Source organism: Diadema antillarum, unplaced genomic scaffold (genome assembly GCF_040938485.1).
Source record: "Diadema antillarum isolate AM-2024a unplaced genomic scaffold, OU_Dant_1.0 scf00000148, whole genome shotgun sequence".
NCBI classification, from domain to species: Eukaryota; Metazoa; Echinodermata; class Echinoidea; order Diadematoida; family Diadematidae; genus Diadema; species Diadema antillarum.
In genome coordinates, this window is record NW_027271037.1 from 415,856 (window position 1) to 438,233 (window position 22,378).

The 22,378-nt window shown below is 40.9% G+C and overlaps 1 protein-coding gene across 1 annotated transcript in view; it reads left to right on the forward strand.

The window, feature by feature from the left end:
- Positions 1–2,095: 2,095 nt before the first annotated feature.
- LOC139721710 (sodium- and chloride-dependent neutral and basic amino acid transporter B(0+)-like) overlaps positions 2,096–22,378 on the forward strand; it is a 42,356-nt gene continuing 22,073 nt past the window's right edge. Inside the window, exon 1 of the mRNA XM_071633037.1 lies at positions 2,096–2,137. Within this exon, the coding sequence (XP_071489138.1) occupies positions 2,096–2,137 (42 nt within the window). The remainder of the gene's footprint in view (positions 2,138–22,378) is intronic.

Here is a 22,378-nt window from a genome sequence, read left to right on the forward strand (position 1 = left end):
CGCTTTTTTTTTTCCGCCTCCCAAATCCCCGGTCCAAATCTTAGGGGGGGCGACCGCCCCCATCGCCCCCCCCCCTGGCTACGCCAGTGGTTTGCAGGTACTTACAAGTCACTAGACCATAACAATATTACATGTGACCATGTAAACACATTGTATGCAAAATTTATAATGCATAGATATAATTTTTTTCAAGTTTTAGATGTTAACTTGTCAACAGTGTATGATATTGCCTATAATTCCAGAAATATGAATTATGTCTTAATCTCAGTAAATCTCAATCTCAATCGCAGGTTTCAAAACAATTCTTCAGTTCTTCTGTGATAGATATCAAATCATGCATTTTTACATTTCTTCCTTTTTTCAAAACAATATAAAGATATGTATCCCCCCCCCCAAAAAAAGAGAAGCAAACAACACCCCCCCCCCCCAATTTATCACAATACACAGCTAAAGTGGTATCAACTTTTAGGAAGTTTTGCTCTCCTTCATATGACATCAAATTTGTTGCAATCCAATGTCTCTATCAAATTTTATGTTTGAAATGTTAAATTCAATAAAAATGGCGGCCCTATTGGACCGCATCTGTACTTCGGAGGTTTTTACAACAAGTCTACAGAGGTGTACTTACGGAACATTGCTTAGTATACTTAATATTATGTATGGTCTTGTTTATAGAGAGAGTGGAACTCGAAAAGTAAGCACGATCTTGGATTTGACCCTCTGTGACGTCTTTGGGAACAGATGCGTGCAAATATATATTATGTAAAATTGGATTTCAAGTTTTAGACATTATAACTCCTGAACCAAATACAATACTGACCCCTAATTTTCTCCAAATATCGATTATGTTATGGTAAAGACGTTAATTTCTGCATGGTTTTCATAAACATTTTTAATTTCATTTATTTTTTACTTTTTAGAGAAATATTCATGGTGCATTCTGCAAAATGTCTCATTAAAAACCTAAGATGGTTTGAAATACCATTAAAATGTTCAGAATATATAAAAACCATATAAATAGACAGCAAAACAGACAAAATTGTATCAAAATCGAAATGATACATTTACTTTGGCGCAATACACTATGTCAGCTTTGATGGCCTGCAATTTTGAATTTTTTTAGTGATTGATCCAAATTTTGTTTTAAACTTTCTATAGCAAGGTTAGTGTTTCAAGCTTCTACCTCTATGTGAAAGATATTTTTTGCTTCATCTCATCTGCTTTAGAACAATCTACTTTGAAATAAGAGCAATCAGCGTCACCTGAGCTACCACTTGGTATGAAAAGTTAGTTTGCAGGCACAAACCCTTGTTTGTCAAAGAAAAAGTCTGCGTTTGCCAAGACTATTACACGCACCACTGGTGCTGCTACGAGCGCCAGTGCCAGTGGTGCGTGTAGTAGTCTTGGCGTGCGCAGACTTTTTTATGACCAACAAGGTCTTGGTCACAACTAAAGTGGCCATTTTTACGTAGTGAGTTTTCAAGTTTGAGACATTATAACTCCTGAATCGAAAATGGTACTGACCCCTAATTTTCTCCAAATATTAATTATATGTCAAACAAAATTCTTGAAACGTTTCAAGATAATTCTTCAGTCTTTCTCTGATTTATGCTGAATCAAGCATTTTCATGATTTTCCTTTTTTCAGAAAAATATCAAAAAATGAGTGTTTTTTCCTTAAAATCTCAATCCAGTTATCACAATAACCCACAAAAATGGTATCAACTTGTAGAGAATTTTATTCTCTTTCATATGACATCAAATTTGTTGAAGTCTGATGTTTCAATCAAATTCTATCTTTCAAATAACAAATTCAGTAAATATGGCGGCCATCTTGGACGCCATCTTGGATTTGGAGGCTTTCGCAACAAATTTTTTGAGGTAGACCAGTGGAATGTTGTTTGTTACAATAAAAACTTGAAAATAAGCATGGTCTACTTAGTTTGTAGAGAGAGTGCAACTCACTCCTTAAGTAAGCGACTTTTTGGGGTTTGGCCCTCCGGGTAGCAGGAGTTGTCTCTCCTTTTCTTGCACCTCCCTGGTTAGATCTTGCTCTTGGTACTCTGGAAAGGGCTACGCCTCACGGAGCAAACGACATGACTTCCCGAAAGACATGTGACAAGGCCGTAGAAGACTGCGTAAGTGAATTAATGTTTCCCTTTTATCTTTTTAGGAAACTAACCTGCCAGATTCTACTTAACACCGCCACGTTCAGAGAGTGAGGTTACCAGCCATTGGACATTATAGTCACATCCTATCATCACCGCAAAAAGCGGTGTCCTATTAAAAAGTAATCCTGCCCCAATTAGGTCACATTGGTACACCTAGTTTTGACTTATCAAGCACATTGACTGTTCAGAGTACAGAGCATTCAAAATGATTACTACTACGATGTCATTTCAAGCCTTGTTTAGTAACAAGCATCAATCGCTTTCTTGGTGTTCTTTTAAGAACTTCAAGCCTCCTTGCCTATTGCTGTAGAAATTATAGTGAAATAATTTTGTATCAAAGTTGTAAATTTGATAACTTTCATTCAAACAAAAAATTCACGAATATCATTATGGAAGATTTCTAAGAAGCTGTATAAGTGAAATGGAATTAGCCTATTTGCAATTTTCTGCGTTCGCACTGTCTTCAGTGGATATCCCCAAATAGGTTCAAAGTTTGTTGAATACATACTTGAAATAGGCCAGTTTACAGTTCCACTTTGTGCCTGAGCAGAAAAGGTCATTTGTACAAGCATCCCTGATGTAACGAGTTTTCATGCAACCCTTATAAATGGTGCTTACTAGCACATCCACCTGACAGCAAGCCTGGTATTTAGCCATGTTGGTAGAAAATGTGTGTTTATGCATTTAACATAAAACAATAAAATGACTGCCTGCTGAAGTGTCAACTGACAGACAATTCTTGTCATCTGCTCTGCGTAAGTTCATTCTTTGCTTGAACGTGAATTCCATAAATTGTGGGCATGTTTATGCATCTTGCTGCTTTTAGAACGAGATAGACCCCGTTTACCGTGCGAGGCCGCGGCCGAGTCTACCTTCATTTCATTGTAAACGCGCAAAAGGCCAAGTGCGAGGCCAAAATTGGCCTCGCATTTGGCCTCGCTCTGTAGGTGGTCTCGGCCGCGGCCGAGCCGCGGCCGAGCCCGGCGTTTTCTCAGTGTAAACGCAAACTGGGCCAAATGCGCGGCCAATTTTAGTCTGGCTTCCAAACCCTCTGCCTGTACTACTTCGCTGTTCAGGATATTAACCCCCCCCCCCCCCCTCAACGTCGAAAACTAGTATAGTTTAAGGTAGTTTTGTCCTGCAAAGGATTTTTTCCTTCGGCAAATGCCTTTGCCCGAACGGCGACTTCGTCGCCACGGAATTCATTTGGCAAAGGGTCTGAAAACCAGACAATGCCAAATTGCGTTTGTTTACAAGCAGAGCGCCACTACGACAAAATATTGAAAGGTTTGAATCAAAAGCGCGGCCGAACCCGGCAGTGTAAACGGACAAAATTGTGGGGCCCGGCCTCGCAATTGAGGCTGGGCTCGGCCGCGGCTCGGCCCAGCCCCGCACTGTAAACGGGGTCTAAGTGCCTAACCAACTGAGAAAAAAGAAAGGTACAATAGACGTTTTCACATCAGCCCGATGTTTCGAAATAGCGCGCTATTTTCTGACTTGGGAAATTAACCCGATCACGAAATAGCGCGCTATTTGATAATATGACCACAAATTAGCGCGCTAATTGTATAGCTCTGATCGAGAAAATTTCTCGAGTGGAACTCGGGAAATTTCTGAAAGAGCGGGATAGTAGCGCGCTATTTGATAATGTGAAAACGACTCGAGAAATTAGCGCAATGCATCCCATCATGCCTAGCGTGTGTGACCCGATTGATCGAGGCAAACTGCACACTAATCATGAGGAATTTTTGAGAGGGCACACACACTACTGATGCTGTTTGCACATACTCAGCTGTCGAATTAGCTCGAAAAAAATTCGGGCTCATCAGTAGGCGTTTTCACATCAGCCCAATAAAAATCCAAGCTCGAGATATTTTCCAATTTACCGAGTCAGAAAATAGCGCGCTATTTCGAAACATCGGGCTGATGTGAAAACGCCTTAAATCTCTTCGGGCTGATGTGAATAAGAAATGAAATAGTGCTCTAATTCGCAATCGCGAAAAATATCTCGAGCTTGGACTTTTATCGGGCTGATGTGAAAACGCCTAATGTGCCCATGAGCTAACTGTAAACTGGCTTATTTAGATTGTTTGCATGAATTGTTGTCATGCCGGGCACAGCTAGTCTATCATTAGGCGTTTTCACATCAGCCCGATAAAAAATTTCTGAAATAGCGGGATACTAGCGCGCTATTTGATAATGTGAAAACGACTCGAGAAATTAGCGCGATGCATCCCATTATCCCTAGCGTGTGTGACCCGATCGATCGAGGCAAACTGCACACAAATCATGAGGAATTTTTGAGAGGGCACACACATTACTTATGCCGTTTGCACATACTCAGCTGTCGAATTAGCTCGAAAAAATTCGGGCTAATTCTCTTCGGGCTGATGTGAATAAGAAATGAAATAGCGCGCTAGTTCGCAATCGCGAAAATATTCGAGCTTGGATTTTTATCGGGCTGATGTGAGAACGCCTCTTATCAATTAGCGCGCTATTTCGTGATTGGGTTAATTTCCCAAGTCAGAAAATAGCGCGCTATTTCGAAACATCGGGCTGATGTGAAAACGTCTATTATGTTAAGCTTCTTGGCTGTCAGGAAACATGAAACAACTATGCTGCGATCTATCAATAAAATTTGAAATATATTCGTGTCTGATTTCCACATGTACGCATACAACTTGTAGAAGCACTGAGACAAACAATGCATTACATGAAATGCTTAACCAGGGAGGTGTTATGGAAGGAGAAAAAGACCCCGTTTACAGTGCGGGGCTGGGCCGAGCCGTGGCCGAGCCGCGGCCGAGCCCAGCCTCAATTGCGAGGCCGGGCCCCGCAATTTTGTCCGTTTACACTGCCGGGCTCGGCCGCGCTTTTGATTCAAACCTTTCAATATTTTGTCGTAGTGGCGCTCTGCTTGTAAACAAATGCAATTTGGTATTGTCTGGTTTTCGGACCCTTTGCCAAATGAATTCCATGGCGACGAAGTCGCCGTTCGGGCAAAGGGCTTTGCCGAAGGAAAAAAAATCCTTTGCAGGACAAAACCACCTTAAACTTTACTAGTTTTCGACGTTGAGGGGGTTAATATCCTGAACAGCGAAATAGTACAGGTAGAGGGTTTGGAAGCCAGACTAAAATTGGCCGCGCATTTTGGCCCAGTTTACGTTTACACTGAGAAAAGGCCGGGCTCGGCCCCGGCTCGGCCGCGGCCGAAACCACCTCCAGAGCGAGGCCAAATGCGAGGCCAATTTTGGCCTCGCATTTGGCCTTTTGCGCGTTTACACTGAAGCGGGGCTGGGCCGAGCCGCGGCCGAGCCTCGCGCTGTAAACGGGGTAAAAGACAAAATATCTCTTTATTTAACCGACATGCTCCGTGCCGCGAAGTGATGCGCTCTATATAGCTTTCTCCCAAGTGTAAATAACTTGCTAGTCTAAAGAGAGCACTTTTGTTTTAATAAGCCTAAATTATATTCCTCGATCCTTTTTTTAGGACAATAAACCAATTCGTAATTAGCTCATGTGCACATCTCACTCGGTAAAAATAACCTTCTTTTTTTTTCTCGTTGTTAAGGCACTTCACTCGTTTTAGAAGTGACACAGGCTGTGTTTATCAACTCCTTTTCTCGGCAGAAACAGGTTATCCAAACAGCTTTCAAGGAATTTTCACGAGTTGATCAACGCAAAGCTGTTTTGAAAGCCCTTTAGGAAAGCCTTTTACGAAAGGGTGCGTTTATCAACTCTCCTTTCTCGGCAGAAACAGGTTATCCAAACAGCTTTCAAGGAATTTTCACGAGTTGATAAACGCAAAGCTGTTTTGAAAGCCCTTCAGGAAAGCCTTTTTGAAAGCCCGAAATTTGTGATCCAAACAGGTTTCCTAAACAGGTTATCAGAAACCTGTTTGTAAAAGCCTTTCGAAGTTGATAAACGCAAAGCTGTTTTGAAAGCCCTTTAGGTCGCCCTACTGCGGTTACGCAACCATGCGTTTCCAGTTTCTGAAAAGACGCGCGCCACGTAAAGTGCACACGAGTACGTGTACTCAGGTGTATACATACAGCTGTGTGTAATGCACGCATATGCTTGGAACAAGGAGGTGTTTCTCTCACCATGGACCTACTACACATGGACATTTATCGCGCCTTAATTAATTCATGCACCTGTTTATGTCAAAGGCGTCACAAAAGCATTTTAAACATGCTTTCCTGCTTTGATCTCATCATCACCGCCGACAGGCAGCCTGGATAAAAAGAAGACGGCGCTTTGGGGAATACAAAAATTACATGCGCAGAAGATAGTAATTCTCTTAAATCAAGAAAAACGCATGTGCAGTTGTAGTATACATTGCGAAATTATCGCTCAAGTAATTTCATTTGAGAAATGTGCATACTTTATGAGAAAAAGCAATTATTTTGGAAGGTTGGCTGTGATTTGGAATCTAATTTTCACCATTTTTCGCACATTGTTCCGAAGTAAACATGGACAGGAACCGTGGATGACATGTATGTCCTATCATTAAGCCATGTTCCATGCTTGTCCACAAGTGTCCACTTCAGTAATTATCAATTTTGTAACAGGAAAACTGTCATGTTTTTGGGTTTGCTGATTCCTTTCATCGATGTTTATTCAAAGGCAGATGAGGCACCTCAGCAAAATAAGACCGTAATGAGGGAAATTTTTCTTTTGTTATTGACGATGCACGATTGCATAATCGTCATTATCCAAGCACCTGAATGTACTGATTAAGATGCACATAATCAGGTGGCGGCGGTGATGATAGGATCAAGGAAAGACTTTCGTTACTAATCCAAGTGTGTAGTAGGTCCATGCTCTCACAAACAAGGTTTGAGAAATAGAGTAACAACAGCCTCATTCCCTTTGATCCCATGTCTCGTGCCGCCACTCAGAAATATTTGAAGTATGTGCTAAACTGGAGCTGCCTCACAGATAGTAAGACAATTGATTCATGTGGCATTGTATCATGACTCGTCACTCTCAAAGGAAGATATGTCTTTATGATGGTAATTGCTTTTCGCCGTCCCGTCCTAGAAAGCAAGCGGCACATTCATAGTACAGGCAGTCAGGGCTATTGAAAGGGCTATCGAACGGGCTATCGAAAGTTGATAAACGCAGCCGACAAAAACAAGCGGCACATTAATAGTACAGGGAGTAGACAGGGCTTTCGAAAGGGCTATGGAAAGGGCTTTCGAAAGGGCTATGGAAAGGGCTTTCGAAAGGGCTATGGAAAGGGCTATCGAAAGGGCTATCGAAAGGGCTTTCGAAAGTCGTTTAAACTGGGGAAAGTCTATGGTCATAGGAATTTATGAGTTTGATGTTGGCTACTTTCCCCGCTAGTGGTCAGCACTCGACCCCCAAAGTCCCGCGCCAAATTACGGGGAATGACGTGATGACGTGTTTTTGCCCTCTGATCCCCAAACATAAATGACCCTCTGAGCTGGAAGGTGGCCCTCCTGCCAGAATTTATCCCTCTATTTTAGCATTTATTGTTTAGTGGAGTGGGTCAAACAGGAACTCCAAAGACAAATTCAGGGATAATGACCCAGAACAATGATGACGTTGGTTGCCATAAGGACACTGATATTCATTTGGTTTATCATTTTGATATACAAGAAACAATAAAGTCTTTACCAGTGGTTACAGAGAACAAGTGAATGAAGAAACTAAAAGACAGTGGGCGAGTTAATCAGAAATTGAGATGAATCATAGAAAATTGAGTTTTCACAGAAACGAATAGGAGGAGCAAATTGAACATTTGACCAGTAAGGAATTAATTTTTAGTGACCACCCCACCCCAATATATGATTGAGCCAATGAAATGCTTTAGGGAAAGGAAGTTTGTAAGTAAATTAGTTATAAAAGAAAACATGTCTTAGCCGAAAAATCAGTTCGAGTGGCAAGCACAGTGGGAGCGGCTTCACACTATGTAGTGAAGCAAAGGCTGCAGAGTATTTTGGAATTTTGAGGAACTTTGAGAATAGTTGGAGACCACAGAGATAAAGTCAGGAGTTCCCCTTTCTTGGTACATCACGCCCCCCCCCCCCCCTCCTCCAAGTCAACCAAGTAATTTTTATCGTCGTTGAATGCACCATCGACCTACGCTGTGAATGTGATGAGGATCTGACTGTCATGACTGAACCGGCGAGCAGCAGGACATTAGGAAAAACTATGAGTCACGATAAGACAAAACTTTGGTTTACGCCAATTTGGAGTGCAATTTGGAGTGTCATCGGAGATGTTGAAGCGCCCTGTCAGACTGATACAAAGTGGAGAGTGATAGTGACGAAGAGAATACTGACAGCGTGACGGCAGATCGCTCAATGGACGGCCCAGTCACACTGACGAGATCGACAATGACATGCAGACGAGGACCACATTCGTCGACCGAGAGTAATCATTTAAGAGGAATGACTTTAATTTACGTTTGAAGACATTCCAAGAGATGTAGTAGTCTGATATGTTAAGGGGAAAATCATTCTACTGTTTGCAGTCTTGTGAACATACTTGTATCTTTAGCGAAAACTGTTCGAGTACGTGGACAGTGATAAGTAGGCCCCTATAAATCACTCTGTCGAGTAAATCATATATGAACCAAATGGCTTCTTTTGAACATGTATTGTGTTGAAAAGTTCTTGGTAATTCTTTTCCAGGCAAAATTTGTACATGAAAATTCCGATGTTAAAAGCATGTGATGGGAAATGTAAACAGTATGTGCGAATGCTTCTATGTTTCCTGCTAAACTTGTTTGTTAGTGAGGAAAAGAAAAGAAATGAGAAGAGAAGTCTCGCTCTACCACGTCTATTATACCACAACGCCTACGGATATCTTTGTTTCACATTGTTAGTGGGGAAAAGAAAAGAAAAGAGAAGTCTCGCTTCATGAGAGATGTTCAGATCCCGCTCAACACCACAACGTCTACGGATGTCTATGGGGCCGATAGAGCACCAACAGTAACTGCAGAGCAATTGGCACGCTATCTTTTGAACTTGAGAAACAATACTTTGTTTCACACAAGATGATAGCAGAAAGACAACTGATAGTCATCTGCTCATGTGAAATCAAGAAGAAGTTTTTCAAAACATTTCAAGAGGCATCTTGGTGAATTACAGTCTGTTAAACATGCCAATATACTGTGAAAAACAAATTGAAGGCCACCTGCAATAGGCCACCTGGAATAATGCCTCGCATTTTCCGACATCACAAAAACTTTGATCAACACGTTCCATATAATTATACTCGTGATGGAGAGGGAAAATTATAAACAACAACATTGCAAGATTGATGCATTTCTGCCAAGACAACAGATAGGAACTGATATTCCACGTAAAATACATAAACATGGTATTTTGATTTTTCCATGCATTTTTCCCATATCATTACACACAATCATTACACACGTATACTTGATATGGTGTTCAGCTCACTGTGTGCAGACTGAGCACGACCCGATGATTCAGAACCTCTGCCTGAGAAAGGATTGTAGCCTATCCCGTAAGTCAATAAGAAGCTTTCTTATCATCTCGTGCATCCTGTACTCTATGTGCAATGCTCTCATCATAGAGACAAGCTTGCCTTCACCCTAACTGTTTAGATATTGCCAGTGGAAGACTCTGATGATCGCATACAGTGGCTGTGCACCTATAAGAACGCTGGTCTGACCTCAGGATGTCTATCCAGTTTAGTCGTGGAGGAGATCTGTGTGCCGATCCGTACAATGTACGTAGGCTCAATCGCGTGCTTCACTGAAGACGCAGATGCTGCCCTGTCTTGAAAGAGATCAAGGGTATAGATCTAGACCAATTTCAGCAGGTTACACTGAATCATCACTTGCTGGCAGAGAGTCTTAACCGGATCATGCAGGTGATATTACCCGCTGCCAGCGTACCCTTTTTCACACATTGGATGCAAACCGGATGGCGGCCATATTGGAAACAACCAATATTTGGGCATGGGGGCACAACTCTTGGCCATCAGGCCCAAGTGTTAAGGAGTATCGAGCATAAAGAAGACAATTAGAGTAAATAGTAGTTCCACTCCTATTTGGAATTGAGGTACCTAAACAAGTCATTGAAAAAATGCCCCAAATTGCCTGACGTAATGACCCAAACTTAATTGGATGACAATAGCAAGTTGCAAGACACAGGGTTGCTTCATGTGGAATGCATGTTATGCCTCACAGTATGTCGCTTTCCAGATGGTCCATGACGTCACTGCATGCTCCAGGACCATGAGTCATTAATCGGAACCGTACAGCCCATGAGCTTGACACTGACCAACACAGGCCCGCCAGCTCGAAACTAGGTAGCATTGCCCATGAGCCTGACACTTAGGCAAACCAGGCCCAAAAGAGTCCGACACATGGGGAGGGGGAGGTCCACAAGACCTACACTGAATAGATTACGCTTTCTGATGTAATACATAATTATATCAATCTCGTGGGCCTTGTTTTCCTCGAGTGTCGAGCTCGCGGACCGCACAGCTTGTGGGCCTATTATATTTGATGTCGTGCTCATTGACCTTGTTCATCTAGTGTTAGTAGAGCAGATAAGCCGAAAAATTGTGCAAAATTTGACTAAAGCATGAAACTTTCACCAGTGTTAGTACATGTTATAAGATTCATTTTAAGATCGGGAGGTAAGTCTGAATTGACCTCTGATGACCTCCGAAGGTCAATGAACTCAAAAGTTGATACGAATTGATATTTTGCGTCATTGATTAACGTTAGATATGGTAATGATGTACTTAAAACTCATTTTTGTTACAGTGGAATTGTCTTCATGCTCCATAGAACCCTGACAGGTTTCTACCTTTGACCTTTGACCTCAAAATTTGACAAAAATGATATTTTGCATCATTGATTGATGTTAAATATGGTAATGATGTACTAAAAACTCATTTTGTTACAGTGGAATTGTCTTCATGTTCCATAGATCCTTGACAGGTTTCTACCTTTGACCTCTAATGACCTCCAGAGGTCAATGACCTCAAATTATCAGAATTTTGATATTTGGTGCAATTGGTTGATGACAAACATAACGATGTCCTAAAAATTCATTTGTGTTACAGCTGATTCGTTTTCCTATTCCTCAGATCAAGGGATATTATTTGCACGTCTCTGCCTTTGACCTCTGAGGACTGTGACAGGTCCTGACCTCAAAATATCAAAATATTGATATTTGATGTACAATTGCATATTCAATGGTTAACTGTATACCAGGGCCCCATTTCATAAAAGATGTTAGGATGGCAACTCTTGCTGGAATGGCAACTTCCAATAGCAACAGCCAATGAGGAAGCTGGATTCCTGTCGTTACTATGACAATTGCCATTCCAGCAAGAGTTGCTATCATATCAACTTTTCATGAAATGGGGCCCTGGTGTGGAATCATGCAATATGCTATTAGCATTTCATACTACAAGAAGTGTCTTCTCATTCCACAGAACATTGGTCATTAACCTGTGTATATCCAACGTTGACCTCTAAGGACAACGTGAGGTCAGACTTTTAGAATATCAAAATTTGTGTAGGATTGCAAATGTTGATGTTTGGCTTCATTGGTTTAATCCTAAATGTTTAATCATGTGCAAATCACGCCTTGACGTTATAATCAAAGTATGTATCCACATTCCACAAAGCATTGGTTCATAGTAACAGGTCTCAGGAATGTGAGCGGTCAATTACTTCAGAAATGAAGCTTACGTGTCTTCAGTGATGGCAGTGACCTCAAATATAATATTTATGTTTGGGTTAGTTATGCAGACTAGCTTGCATGAAATTATGTGCAGCATTATCTAATTCGCACTGGACAAAATTTGTACGCTTAAAAATTGAAGGTGGGGTGAGGAGTACCATATTTTGGGTTGATGCTTAATAGTTTGTGAACAGGCATATGGCAAAGTCCCTTGAACTGGATGAAAGGGTGACAGATGCTAACCAGAAAACAACAGGCCCACCTCATCAGATGTACGTCACGAGTCAAACAACCCGAGTCGTACAGCCCGTGAGTTACGCAGCCCACGAGTCATACATCCCGTGACCTAAACATAGTAGACAGTGGTGGAGCGGTTAAGCCCTCAAAATCATGAGAATTGTGCAAAATTTGACTAAAGTATGAAACTTTCACCAGTGTTAGTACATACCATAAGATCCATTTTAAGATCGGGAGGTAAGTCTGATTTGACCTCTGATGATCTCCAGAGGTCAATGAACTTTGAATATCAGAATATTGATGTTTGGAGGCATTTGTGAATGATAGGCTTAGATCTTGGTTACGCTGCACTAAATATGCATTTGTACTACAAATCTTCTGATTCCACAGGACATTGACAGGTTTCTACCTTTGACCTCTGATGACCTTTAGAGGTCAATGACCTCAAAATACCATAATATTGATCTGTGATGTTATTAGTTAATGATAAACATGGTTAAGATGTGCAAAACAAGCATATCTGTTTTGCAATGAAACTGTCTTCATATTCCAAAGAGCAAAGACAGGTTTCTAACTCTGAACTCTGGTGACCTTTTAGAGGTCAATGACCTCAAAATATCATAATATTGATCTGTGGTGTCATTAGTTAATGATAAACATGGTTAAGATATACAAAACAAGTATACCTGTTTTACAAGAAATTGTCTTCATATTCCAAAGAGCACAGATAGGGCTCTACCTTTGACCTCTGGTGACCTTTAGAGGATGTACAAAACAAACACAATTGTGGCCCAGATGGCTACTAGCACATGTTTATAATAAAGAATAAAATAGAACAGAATAGAATAGAATAGAATAGAAGGTAAAAGAAAACAGAACACTGCAGTCGTTTTCCTAGACACCCTGTGAGGTCAATATATGCTCAGTCTTTTCCCCTTCTTGGAGTTTATGAAGCCGTTTATCTTCCTTCCAGCTATTTCCCTTCTTTTTTTTTTGTGGTCAAAACCACCTCTTCCAAGAAAAGTCTATGGTCATAGGAATTTATCAGTTTGATGTTGGCTACTTTCCCCGCTAGTGGTCAGCACTCTCCATCCCCAAAGCCCCGCGCCAGATTACGGGGAATGACGTGTTGATGTGTTTTTGCCCTCTGATCCCCAAACATAAATGACCCTCTTGAGCTGGAAGGTGACCCTCCTGCCAGAATTTATCCCTCTATTTTAGCATTTATTGTTTAGTGGAGTGGGTCAAACAGGAACTCCAAAGACAAATTCAGGGATAATGACCCTGAACAACGATGACGTTGGTTGCCATAAGGACACTAATATTCATTTGTTTTATCATTTTGATATCCAAGAAGCAATAAAATCTTTACCAGTGGTTACAGAGAACTAGTGAATAAAGAAACTAAAAGACAGTGGGCGAGTTAATCAGAAATTGAGATGAATCATAGAAAATTGAGTTTTCACAGAAACGAATAGGAGCAAATTGAACATTTGACCAGTAAGGAATTAATTTCTAGTGAACACCACACCCCAATATAAGATTGAGCCGATAAAATGCTTTAGGGAAAGGAAGTTTGTAAGTAAATTAGTTATAAAAAAACATGTCTAAGCCGAGAAATCAGTTAGAATGGCAAGCACAGTGGGAGCGGCTTCACACTATGTAGTGAAGCAAAGGCTGCAGAGTATTTTGGAATTTTGAGGAACTTTGAGAATAGTTGGAGACCACAGAGATAAAGTCAGGAGTTCCCCTTTCTTGGTACATCATGCCCCCCTCCAAGTCAACCAACTAATCTTTATCGACGTTGCCCTTACGAAAAAGTCCTGTGGTACTCCTGTGGTAATTACCACAGGACAGTACCACAGGACAGTACCACAGGACAGTACCACAGGAAAGTACCACAGGACAGTACCACAGGAATTGTCCTGTGGTATTTTGGGACATACCACAGGACAGTACCACAGGAATTCCTGTGGTATTTTGGGACGTACCACAGGGCAGTACCACAGGAAAGTACCACAGGACCGGTACCACAGAACAGTACCACAGGACAGTACCACAGGAATTCCTGTGGTATTTTGGGACGTACCACAGGGCAGTACCACAGGACTAGTACCACAGAACAGTACCACAGGAACTGTCCTGTGGTATTTTGGGACAGTACCACAGGACAGTACCACAGGTCGATCATGACCACACAGCATTACCACAGGGCAGTACCACACAGCATTTCCATCGTACCACAGGAGAGTACCACACAGGATAGATCAAAAAAAAAAAATCTGGGAGAATTTTAGCCACATATCAAGGAATATTCCTGATAGGTGAGTGATGGATTTCAGGACAAACATGGCCCTACTTAATAACCTGTCCTACTCCTAACATATAACCTCAAACGAGAGTCTAATGGCCAAGTGCCAATCTAGTCCTATAATAGATCTATATTTAGTCATATTCTATTCCTAGGTAGCCATCGACTCTATCAGTACATATATATATGGCCGTCTATCCGTAAAGCATTAAGGCATGGTTACTTACTCGATTATACTTCATTATCAAGATATGAAATTACACTTTCATAACAATATCTATGATATTGGGAATAACATAACATAATTAGACAATCTTTCATAAAGTTCAAAGTAAGTTCCATCATTAATACGTTGACTTTTTAAGTCACATATATGTATTTTCTAAGATCTAGAGTGCTTTTTATGAATATTCATGAGCTATGTAAAAATTTGTACCACAGGAGTACCACAGGAGTACCACAGGAGTACCACAGAAGTCCTTATGAAATTTCTCATGCTTTACATCAGCACTTTCACTAAATAGGTAATACTGTAGGAGTATAGGACAGGATAAGTAATGGCAAATCAATTGTTATAATTCACAGCATAACTCATCTATCAATTAATTGAGGAATATTTATATGTGCTTTTTTGTTTGTATTTTTGTTATAAATTTAGTTGATTCTGCCTTACAATTTTCCTGTGTGGTACTCCTGTGTGGTACTGCTGTTTGATATTCTCCTGATGTGATAGTCCTCTGGTATAAAATGTTAAGAAAAAAAAATATCCTGTAGCATTTTTCTGTGGTACTTACGAATTTAATTTCCTGTGTGGTACTTCTGAGTGGAATAGCACCATAGTATTATGATTTTCCTGTGGGATTTTGGACAGTTCCTGTGGTACTCTCCTGTGGTATACATCGAAAATTACCACAGGAATTCCTGTCATACTGTCCTGTGGTACGTCCCAAAATACCACAGGACAAGTCATGTGGTACTGTCCTGTGGTACTATCCTGTTGTACTTTCCTGTGGTACTGTCCTGTGGTACTGCCCTGTGGTACTGCCCTGTGGTACTGTCCTGTGGTACGTCCCAAAATACCACAGGACAAGTCGTGTGGTACTGTCCTGTGGTACTATCCTGTGGTACTGTCCTGTGGTACGTCCCAGAATACCACAGGACAAGTCGTGTGGTACTGTCCTGTGGTAGTATCCTGTGGTACTGTCCTGTGGTACGTCCCAAAATACCACAGGACAAGTGTGGTACTGTCCTGTGGTACTATCCTGCGGTACTTTCATGTGGTACTGTCCTGTGGTACTGCCCTGTGGTATTGTCCTGTGGTACTGCCCTGTGGTACTGTCCTGTGGTACGTCCCAAAATACCACAGGACAAGTCAAGAGGTATTGTCCTGTGGTAATATCCTGTGGTACTGTCCTGTGGTACTGTCCTGTGGTATGTCCCAAAATACCACAGGACAAGTCGTGTGGTACTGTCCTGTGGTACTTTCCTGTGGTACTGCCGTGTGGTACTGTCCTGTGGTACGTCCCAAAATACCACAGGACAAGTCGTGTGGTACTTCCTGTGGTACTTTCCTGTGGTACTGTCCTGTGGTACTGCCCTGTGGTACGTCCCAAAATACCACAGGACAAGTCGTGAGGTATTGTCCTGTGGTAATATCCTGTGGTACTGTCCTGTGGTACTGTCCTGTGGTATGTCCCAAAATACCACAGGACAAGTCGTGTGGTACTGTCCTGTGGTACTTTCCTGTGGTACTGTCCTGTGGTACGTCCCAAAATACCACAGGACAAGTCGTGTGGTACTGTCCTGTGGTACTGCCCTGTGGTACTGTCCTGTGGTACGTCCCAAAATACCACAGGATAAGTCGTGAGGTACTGTCCTGTGGTACTATCCTGTGGTACTGTCCTGTGGTACGTCCCAAAATACCACAAGACAATTCCTGTGGTACTGTCCTGTGGTACTATCCTGTGGTACTTTCCTGTGGTACTGTCCTGTGGAACTGCCCTGTGGTACTGTCCTGTGGTACGTCCTAAAATACCACAGAACAAGTCGTGTGGTACTGTCCTGTGATACTATCTTGTGGTACTTTCCTGTTGTACTCTCCTGTGGTACGTCCCAAAATACCACAGGACAATTCATGTGGTACTGTCCAGTAGTACTGTTGTGTGGTATATGTCCCAAAATACCACAGGACAATTTGTGTGTATACTGTCTTATGGTACTGTCCTGTGGTACTTTCCTGTGGTAATGTCCTGTGGTACTGCCCTGTGGTACATCCCAGAGTACCACACGAGCCTGTGACACAGTACCACACAGTTCCTGTGTTAACATATATTTGTGTGGTACATTGTGTGGTACCAAACAGTACCACAGGGAGTACCACATGAGCCTGTAAAACAGTACCACACAGTTCCTGTGGTAACATTTATTTATGTGGTACATTGTGTGGTACTGTCAAGTACTACAGGGAGTACCCTACAAGCCTGTGGTACAGTACCACACAGTTCCTGTGGTAACAATACAAGTGTGTGGTACATTGTGTGGTACCGACAAGTACCACAGGGAGTACCACAGGACTTTTTTGTAAGGGTGAATGCACCATCGACCTACGCTGTGAATGTGATGAGGATCTCACTGTCATGATTGAACCGGCGAGCAGCAGGACATTGAGAACTTTGAGTCACGATAAGACAAAACTTTGGTTTACGCCAATTTGGAGTGCAATTACAAACTCCAAATAGTCAACTGGTGTCATCGGAGATGTTGAAGCGCCCTGTCAGACTAATACAAAGTGGAGAGTGATGGTAACTAAGAGAATACTGACAGCGTGACGGCAGACCGCTCAACGGACGCCCAGTCACACTGACGAGATCGACAATGACATGCAGACGAGGACCTCATTCGTCGACCGAGAGTAATCATTTAAGAGGAATGACTTTAATTTACGTTTGAAGACATTACAAGAAATGTAGTAGTCTGATATGTTAAGGGGAAAATCATTCTACTGTTTGCAGTCTTGTGAACATGTACTTGTATCTTTAGCGAAAACTGTTCGAGTACGTGGACATTGATAAGTAGGCCCCTATAAATCACTCTGTCGAGTAAATCATATATGAACCAAATGGCTTCTTTTGAACATGTATTGTGTTGAAAAGTTCTTGGTAATTCTTTTCCAGGCAAAATTTGTACATGAAAATTCCGATGTTAAAAGCATGTGATGGGAAATGTAAACAGTATGTGCGAATGCTTCTATGTTTCCTGCTAAACTTGTTTGTTAGTGGGGAAAAGAAATGAAAAGAGAAGAGAAGTCTCGCTCTACCACGTCTACATACCACAACGCCTACGGATATCTTTGTTTCACATTGTTAGTGGGTAAAGAAAAGAAAAGAGAAGTCTCGCTTCATGAGAGATGTTCAGATCCCGCTCGACACCACAACGCCTACGGATGTCTAGGCTGAAGGTAGGCTTGAATGTCTTATAGGGCCGATAGAGCACCAACAGTAAGTGCAGATTAATTGGCACGCTATCCTTTGAAGAGAAACAATAGGCCTACTTTGTTTCACACAAGATGATAGCAGAACGACAACTGATAATCATCCGCTCATGTGAAATCAAGCAGAAGTTTTTTAAAACTTTTCAAAAGGCATCTTGGTGAGTTACAGTCTGTTAAACATGCCAATATACTGTGGAAAACAAATTGAAGGCCACCTGCAATAGGCCACCTGCAATACAGCCTCGCATTTTCAGACATCACAAAAACTTTGATCAACACGTTTCATATAATTATACTCGTGAGTCAATATTTTGATATTTTGAGGTCATTGACCTGTCACAGTCCTCAGAGGTCAAAGGCAGAGACGTGCAAATAATATCCCTTGATCTGAGGATTAGGAAAACGAATCAGCTGTAACACAAATGAATTTTTAGGACATCGTTATGTTTATCATTAACCAATTGCACCAAATATCAAAATTCTGATAATTTGAGGTCATTGACCTCTGGAGGTCATTAGAGGTCAAAGGTAGAAACCTGTCAAGAATCTATGGAACATGAAGACATTTCCACTGTAACAAAAATGAGTTTTTAGTACATCATTACCATATTAAACATTAATCAATGATGCAAAATATTAATTTTTATCAAATTTTGAGGTCATTGACCTCTGGAGGTCATCAGAGGTCAAAGGTAGAAACCTGTCAGGGTTCTGTGGAACATGAAGACAATTCCACTGTAACAAAAATGAGTTTTTAGTACATCATTGCCATATTTAACATTAATCAATGACGCAATATATCAATTCTTATCAAATTTTGAGGTCATTGACCTTTGGAGGTCATCAGAGGTCAATTCAGACTTACCTCCCGATCTTAGAAGGAATCTTATAACATGCACTAACACTGGTGAAAGTTTAATGCTTTAGTCAAATTTTGCACAATTTTTCGGCTTATCTGCTCTACTAATAAGAGGGCACTATTCGAAAATGCCATGTAGCTGCGTACAGTATAGAATAGTGGGAATCGTGCTTGTTCGATTTTCGTGCAGCGTATACCATCTCTCGTTTATGAAATGATGAAAATTTTGGTCTGGATTTACCATTTTAGCAAAAATAAGCACGTAGACTGATGTTCTGATGCAGTGTTTTGTATCATGATCAAATATAATGTTATTAAACAGTTTAAAGATAATCAATTTTAATAGATTTACCCAAAATGCCCCCTAGTGGAGTTGAGTCAGTTTTTTTTTTAATTCATATTATTATACCTAATTTACAGCTTTCTTTCAACAAAAATGGTACGTTCAATTGTAATCTCAGTTTAGAAACTGATAATAACATTGAGGGGATGGTCGTGTAGGAGGAAGAACTCCTCCCTGCATGGGATAGGGAGTTCATGGTGCGGGTGATGGTGTACTGGGTTGACTTGACGGCGCTAAAAGAATGTTAAAGTAGGACACGCGTGCTATCTTATGTTGTGACCCGCCATGCCCGAATAGCGTATAGCGAATAGCAAATAACGAATACCGAATACCCTATACCGAATACTTCTATGTGAACTCAGCCTTACGCCTGTTGGTACAAATGACATGTTTTTCTGTTCATACCTAATTTTGAACTACGAAATGCCTTCTATCACCCTCCGAGGACATTATTGGGTAAATACCGGATAGTGATAGGGTTAGAGTAAAGGTTAGGGTTAGGTTTAGGGTTATCAGAGTATGGTTTAGGGTTAGAATAAAGATTAAGGATTAGTATTATGGTTAAGGGAAGGGGGAGAGTCTTGGGTAATTGTCCAGGAGTAATTGCCCTAGAACCCCAAATTGCAACAAATTTACCGAACAGCAGTTCACTTTCATTTTCAATAATTCAGGCAGCAATTATCTGGTGTGCGAAGAAAGGAACAGGTAAATTAAACTGTTAACTAAATGCGCAGAAATGGGCATTTCAACTAATCACCTAATCTGTCAGATTAAACATTAAAGTTCTAACCTGACAAATCTAGACAAGATGACTGAATATAAACTTCTTGTGAGCTAGTAATATTTCCCCTTTCAGATCTGGGATATTAATGACAGTCTAGGGGATTTTTAAAAAAAAAGTGACGGATTTGTTTCATTCAGTAATGCCAATAGTCCCATACACAATATTAACCTTCTCTCTGAAGCACAACTTTGCCTTTTTAGAATTGTAAGACCATTGCTTTCTGTTAACACATTCATACTCTCTGGGAAAGCGGGTTTGAGCATGCAAACAGATATCAAAGCCAATACAATGCAATAAAAAGATTGTCGCGCCATAGAACCTTCGTAGCAACAACAACAACAACAACAACAACGAAAAGCTGCTGGAAACTGCTTATCCAATAGTGGCAAACCAATGGAGTCAAAAGGGGCCTGAGCTTTCGATCCTGGCAAATTCTTTGTCAAAGGCAAAATGACAAACAGCCAGGGAACGCATCCACATCCACAGAATACACAAAACAAGTAAAATCAGGGGAGGGCTCGGGACACAGAACAAAGAAAGGGAAGGGTTGGAAATCATGGGCAGGGAATCCAACAAGTAAGGGAGAGGGATTAAAAGCAAAAGGTGGACAGATAAGAGGTGGGTCAGTGATGATCCCAGCGATCATAAGGGGCAACCTGTGAAGGAAAATGATGAATAGGGAGGCAACATCAAACAAGATAACGAACAGCAGAGGGATAAAGAAAAGGAAAAGATGGGATAGGTATAGAACCTTTGCGAAATTTTGCAAAAATCACGAAGAGACTCCCCTTCTTAAACAACTATACCTGTTGTAACCTTTAAGTCTGATTATAGAATGCACATTGTAGAGCTATAAATGGTGAGCAAGTTCATTTTTTCATTCAAAGGATTTCAGCTGCCAAGGAGAAAAGCTATCGGAAAGTTTTGAGAATGATAGTCTATACGAGGAAAACAAAAACCTAAAGGTTGGAATAATATGAATATTTTCCGACAATATTCGTGATAATGATATTGCGTCGACTACGAATCGGTCGCCATTTGTTTTCAAGATAATATTTGTCAAAATGAGACCATAGCAAACTACATTGTTTACGGTGCTAGTCGGTAAACATGGGAGTTTGTTCAATCTTAAAGCTACCGCGTGTTTAGTCCATCGCTGGAGTCGAACGTTGAGTATATTAAACTTTAAATGACCTACAAAATATCACTGAGCACAACTTTCTGCTTTGTCCCGATACTAGTCCTTGCTCGATCCCTTTATGCAGAGGCGTGCCCACTTTATTCTATCTGTTTATTCAACCTTGAGAGTAGTGTTAGATTTCAGATAGTTAGATAGATGAATGGGCGATCTTAATAAATAACAATTTTAATGTCGACTGACGCTATTCGCGTTTGCATCTGTTTGTACTCAATTTTTTAAACTTGTTTTCCTTTTTTCATGAAGGGGTATTAATCCTCTGTGAAATGAAAAAAAAAAATATTTTTTTTCTATCATTCCACTGATCAGGTATTGATTTTTGTTGCCAAGTCAAATGATATTACATCAAATACGAAATTAAGTGGAACACTAAATTTGGGAATATGGTATGCTAACTCTGCGCAGCAAGAGTATTTTTTTTTTTTTTTGCTTTGGACGCATGTCATGCCGAAGGGTAAAATAAATTGATTATGGCCCATTGTAGGGATACTTATTTCCTTACACACTTGAATACCAATGATATCTTCAAGGCAATGTATTCAAGTATTCGTCATCATCTCTCTTTTTTTTCCCACAAAAGTTATTCATCTGAATACCAACTGTGCTGAAGCGTCTTTAATAGAAGAAGCAGTGGCGGATCCAGGGAGGACCGCAACCGGCGCACGCTCCCCCCCCCCTTTATTTTTTGTTGAAACAAAAGAAATAAAATGAAAAAAATGGAGGGAGGGGTGCGTGCGCCCCCCCCCTTTAATTTTGTAAACGCGCCCCCTCTTTACGGAATTCCTGGATCCGCCCCTGAAGAAGTTGTAAAGAATAGATGGCCCTTGACACAATGAATATAATGGGTATGTGTGAAAGTACTGACGTTCGCAGTATCAAGCATCGTCAAGGAGGTGTTACAGATGGGGAAAAAAGTACTACTGCTTTCCTTGGAAGTCATGCTCGACCCCACCGAGAAGTAATGCGCTGAACTATCAAGATGCTTAACAAAAGAAAGCATTTAATAATCAGAACTAGATTGTGTAGTGCTCTCACAACAGAATAGACCCCTACTCCTATCACCCTGCAGTTCGCTCAATTATCTTTTCAGTGGGTGGGCAACAATGAATGTGTGCGCTTTGAATGGCCGCAGAGTATTAAAAGGCACTGGTAAACGAGACCTCCTGATGATTTTTAGACATTTACTTTGAACAGCTATAGATTAGTTATACTAAGTACAGAGTTACAGTATCTAAAATGATCGGGATGAGGAATAAGAATGTTTTAAAAACTGATAACAAAT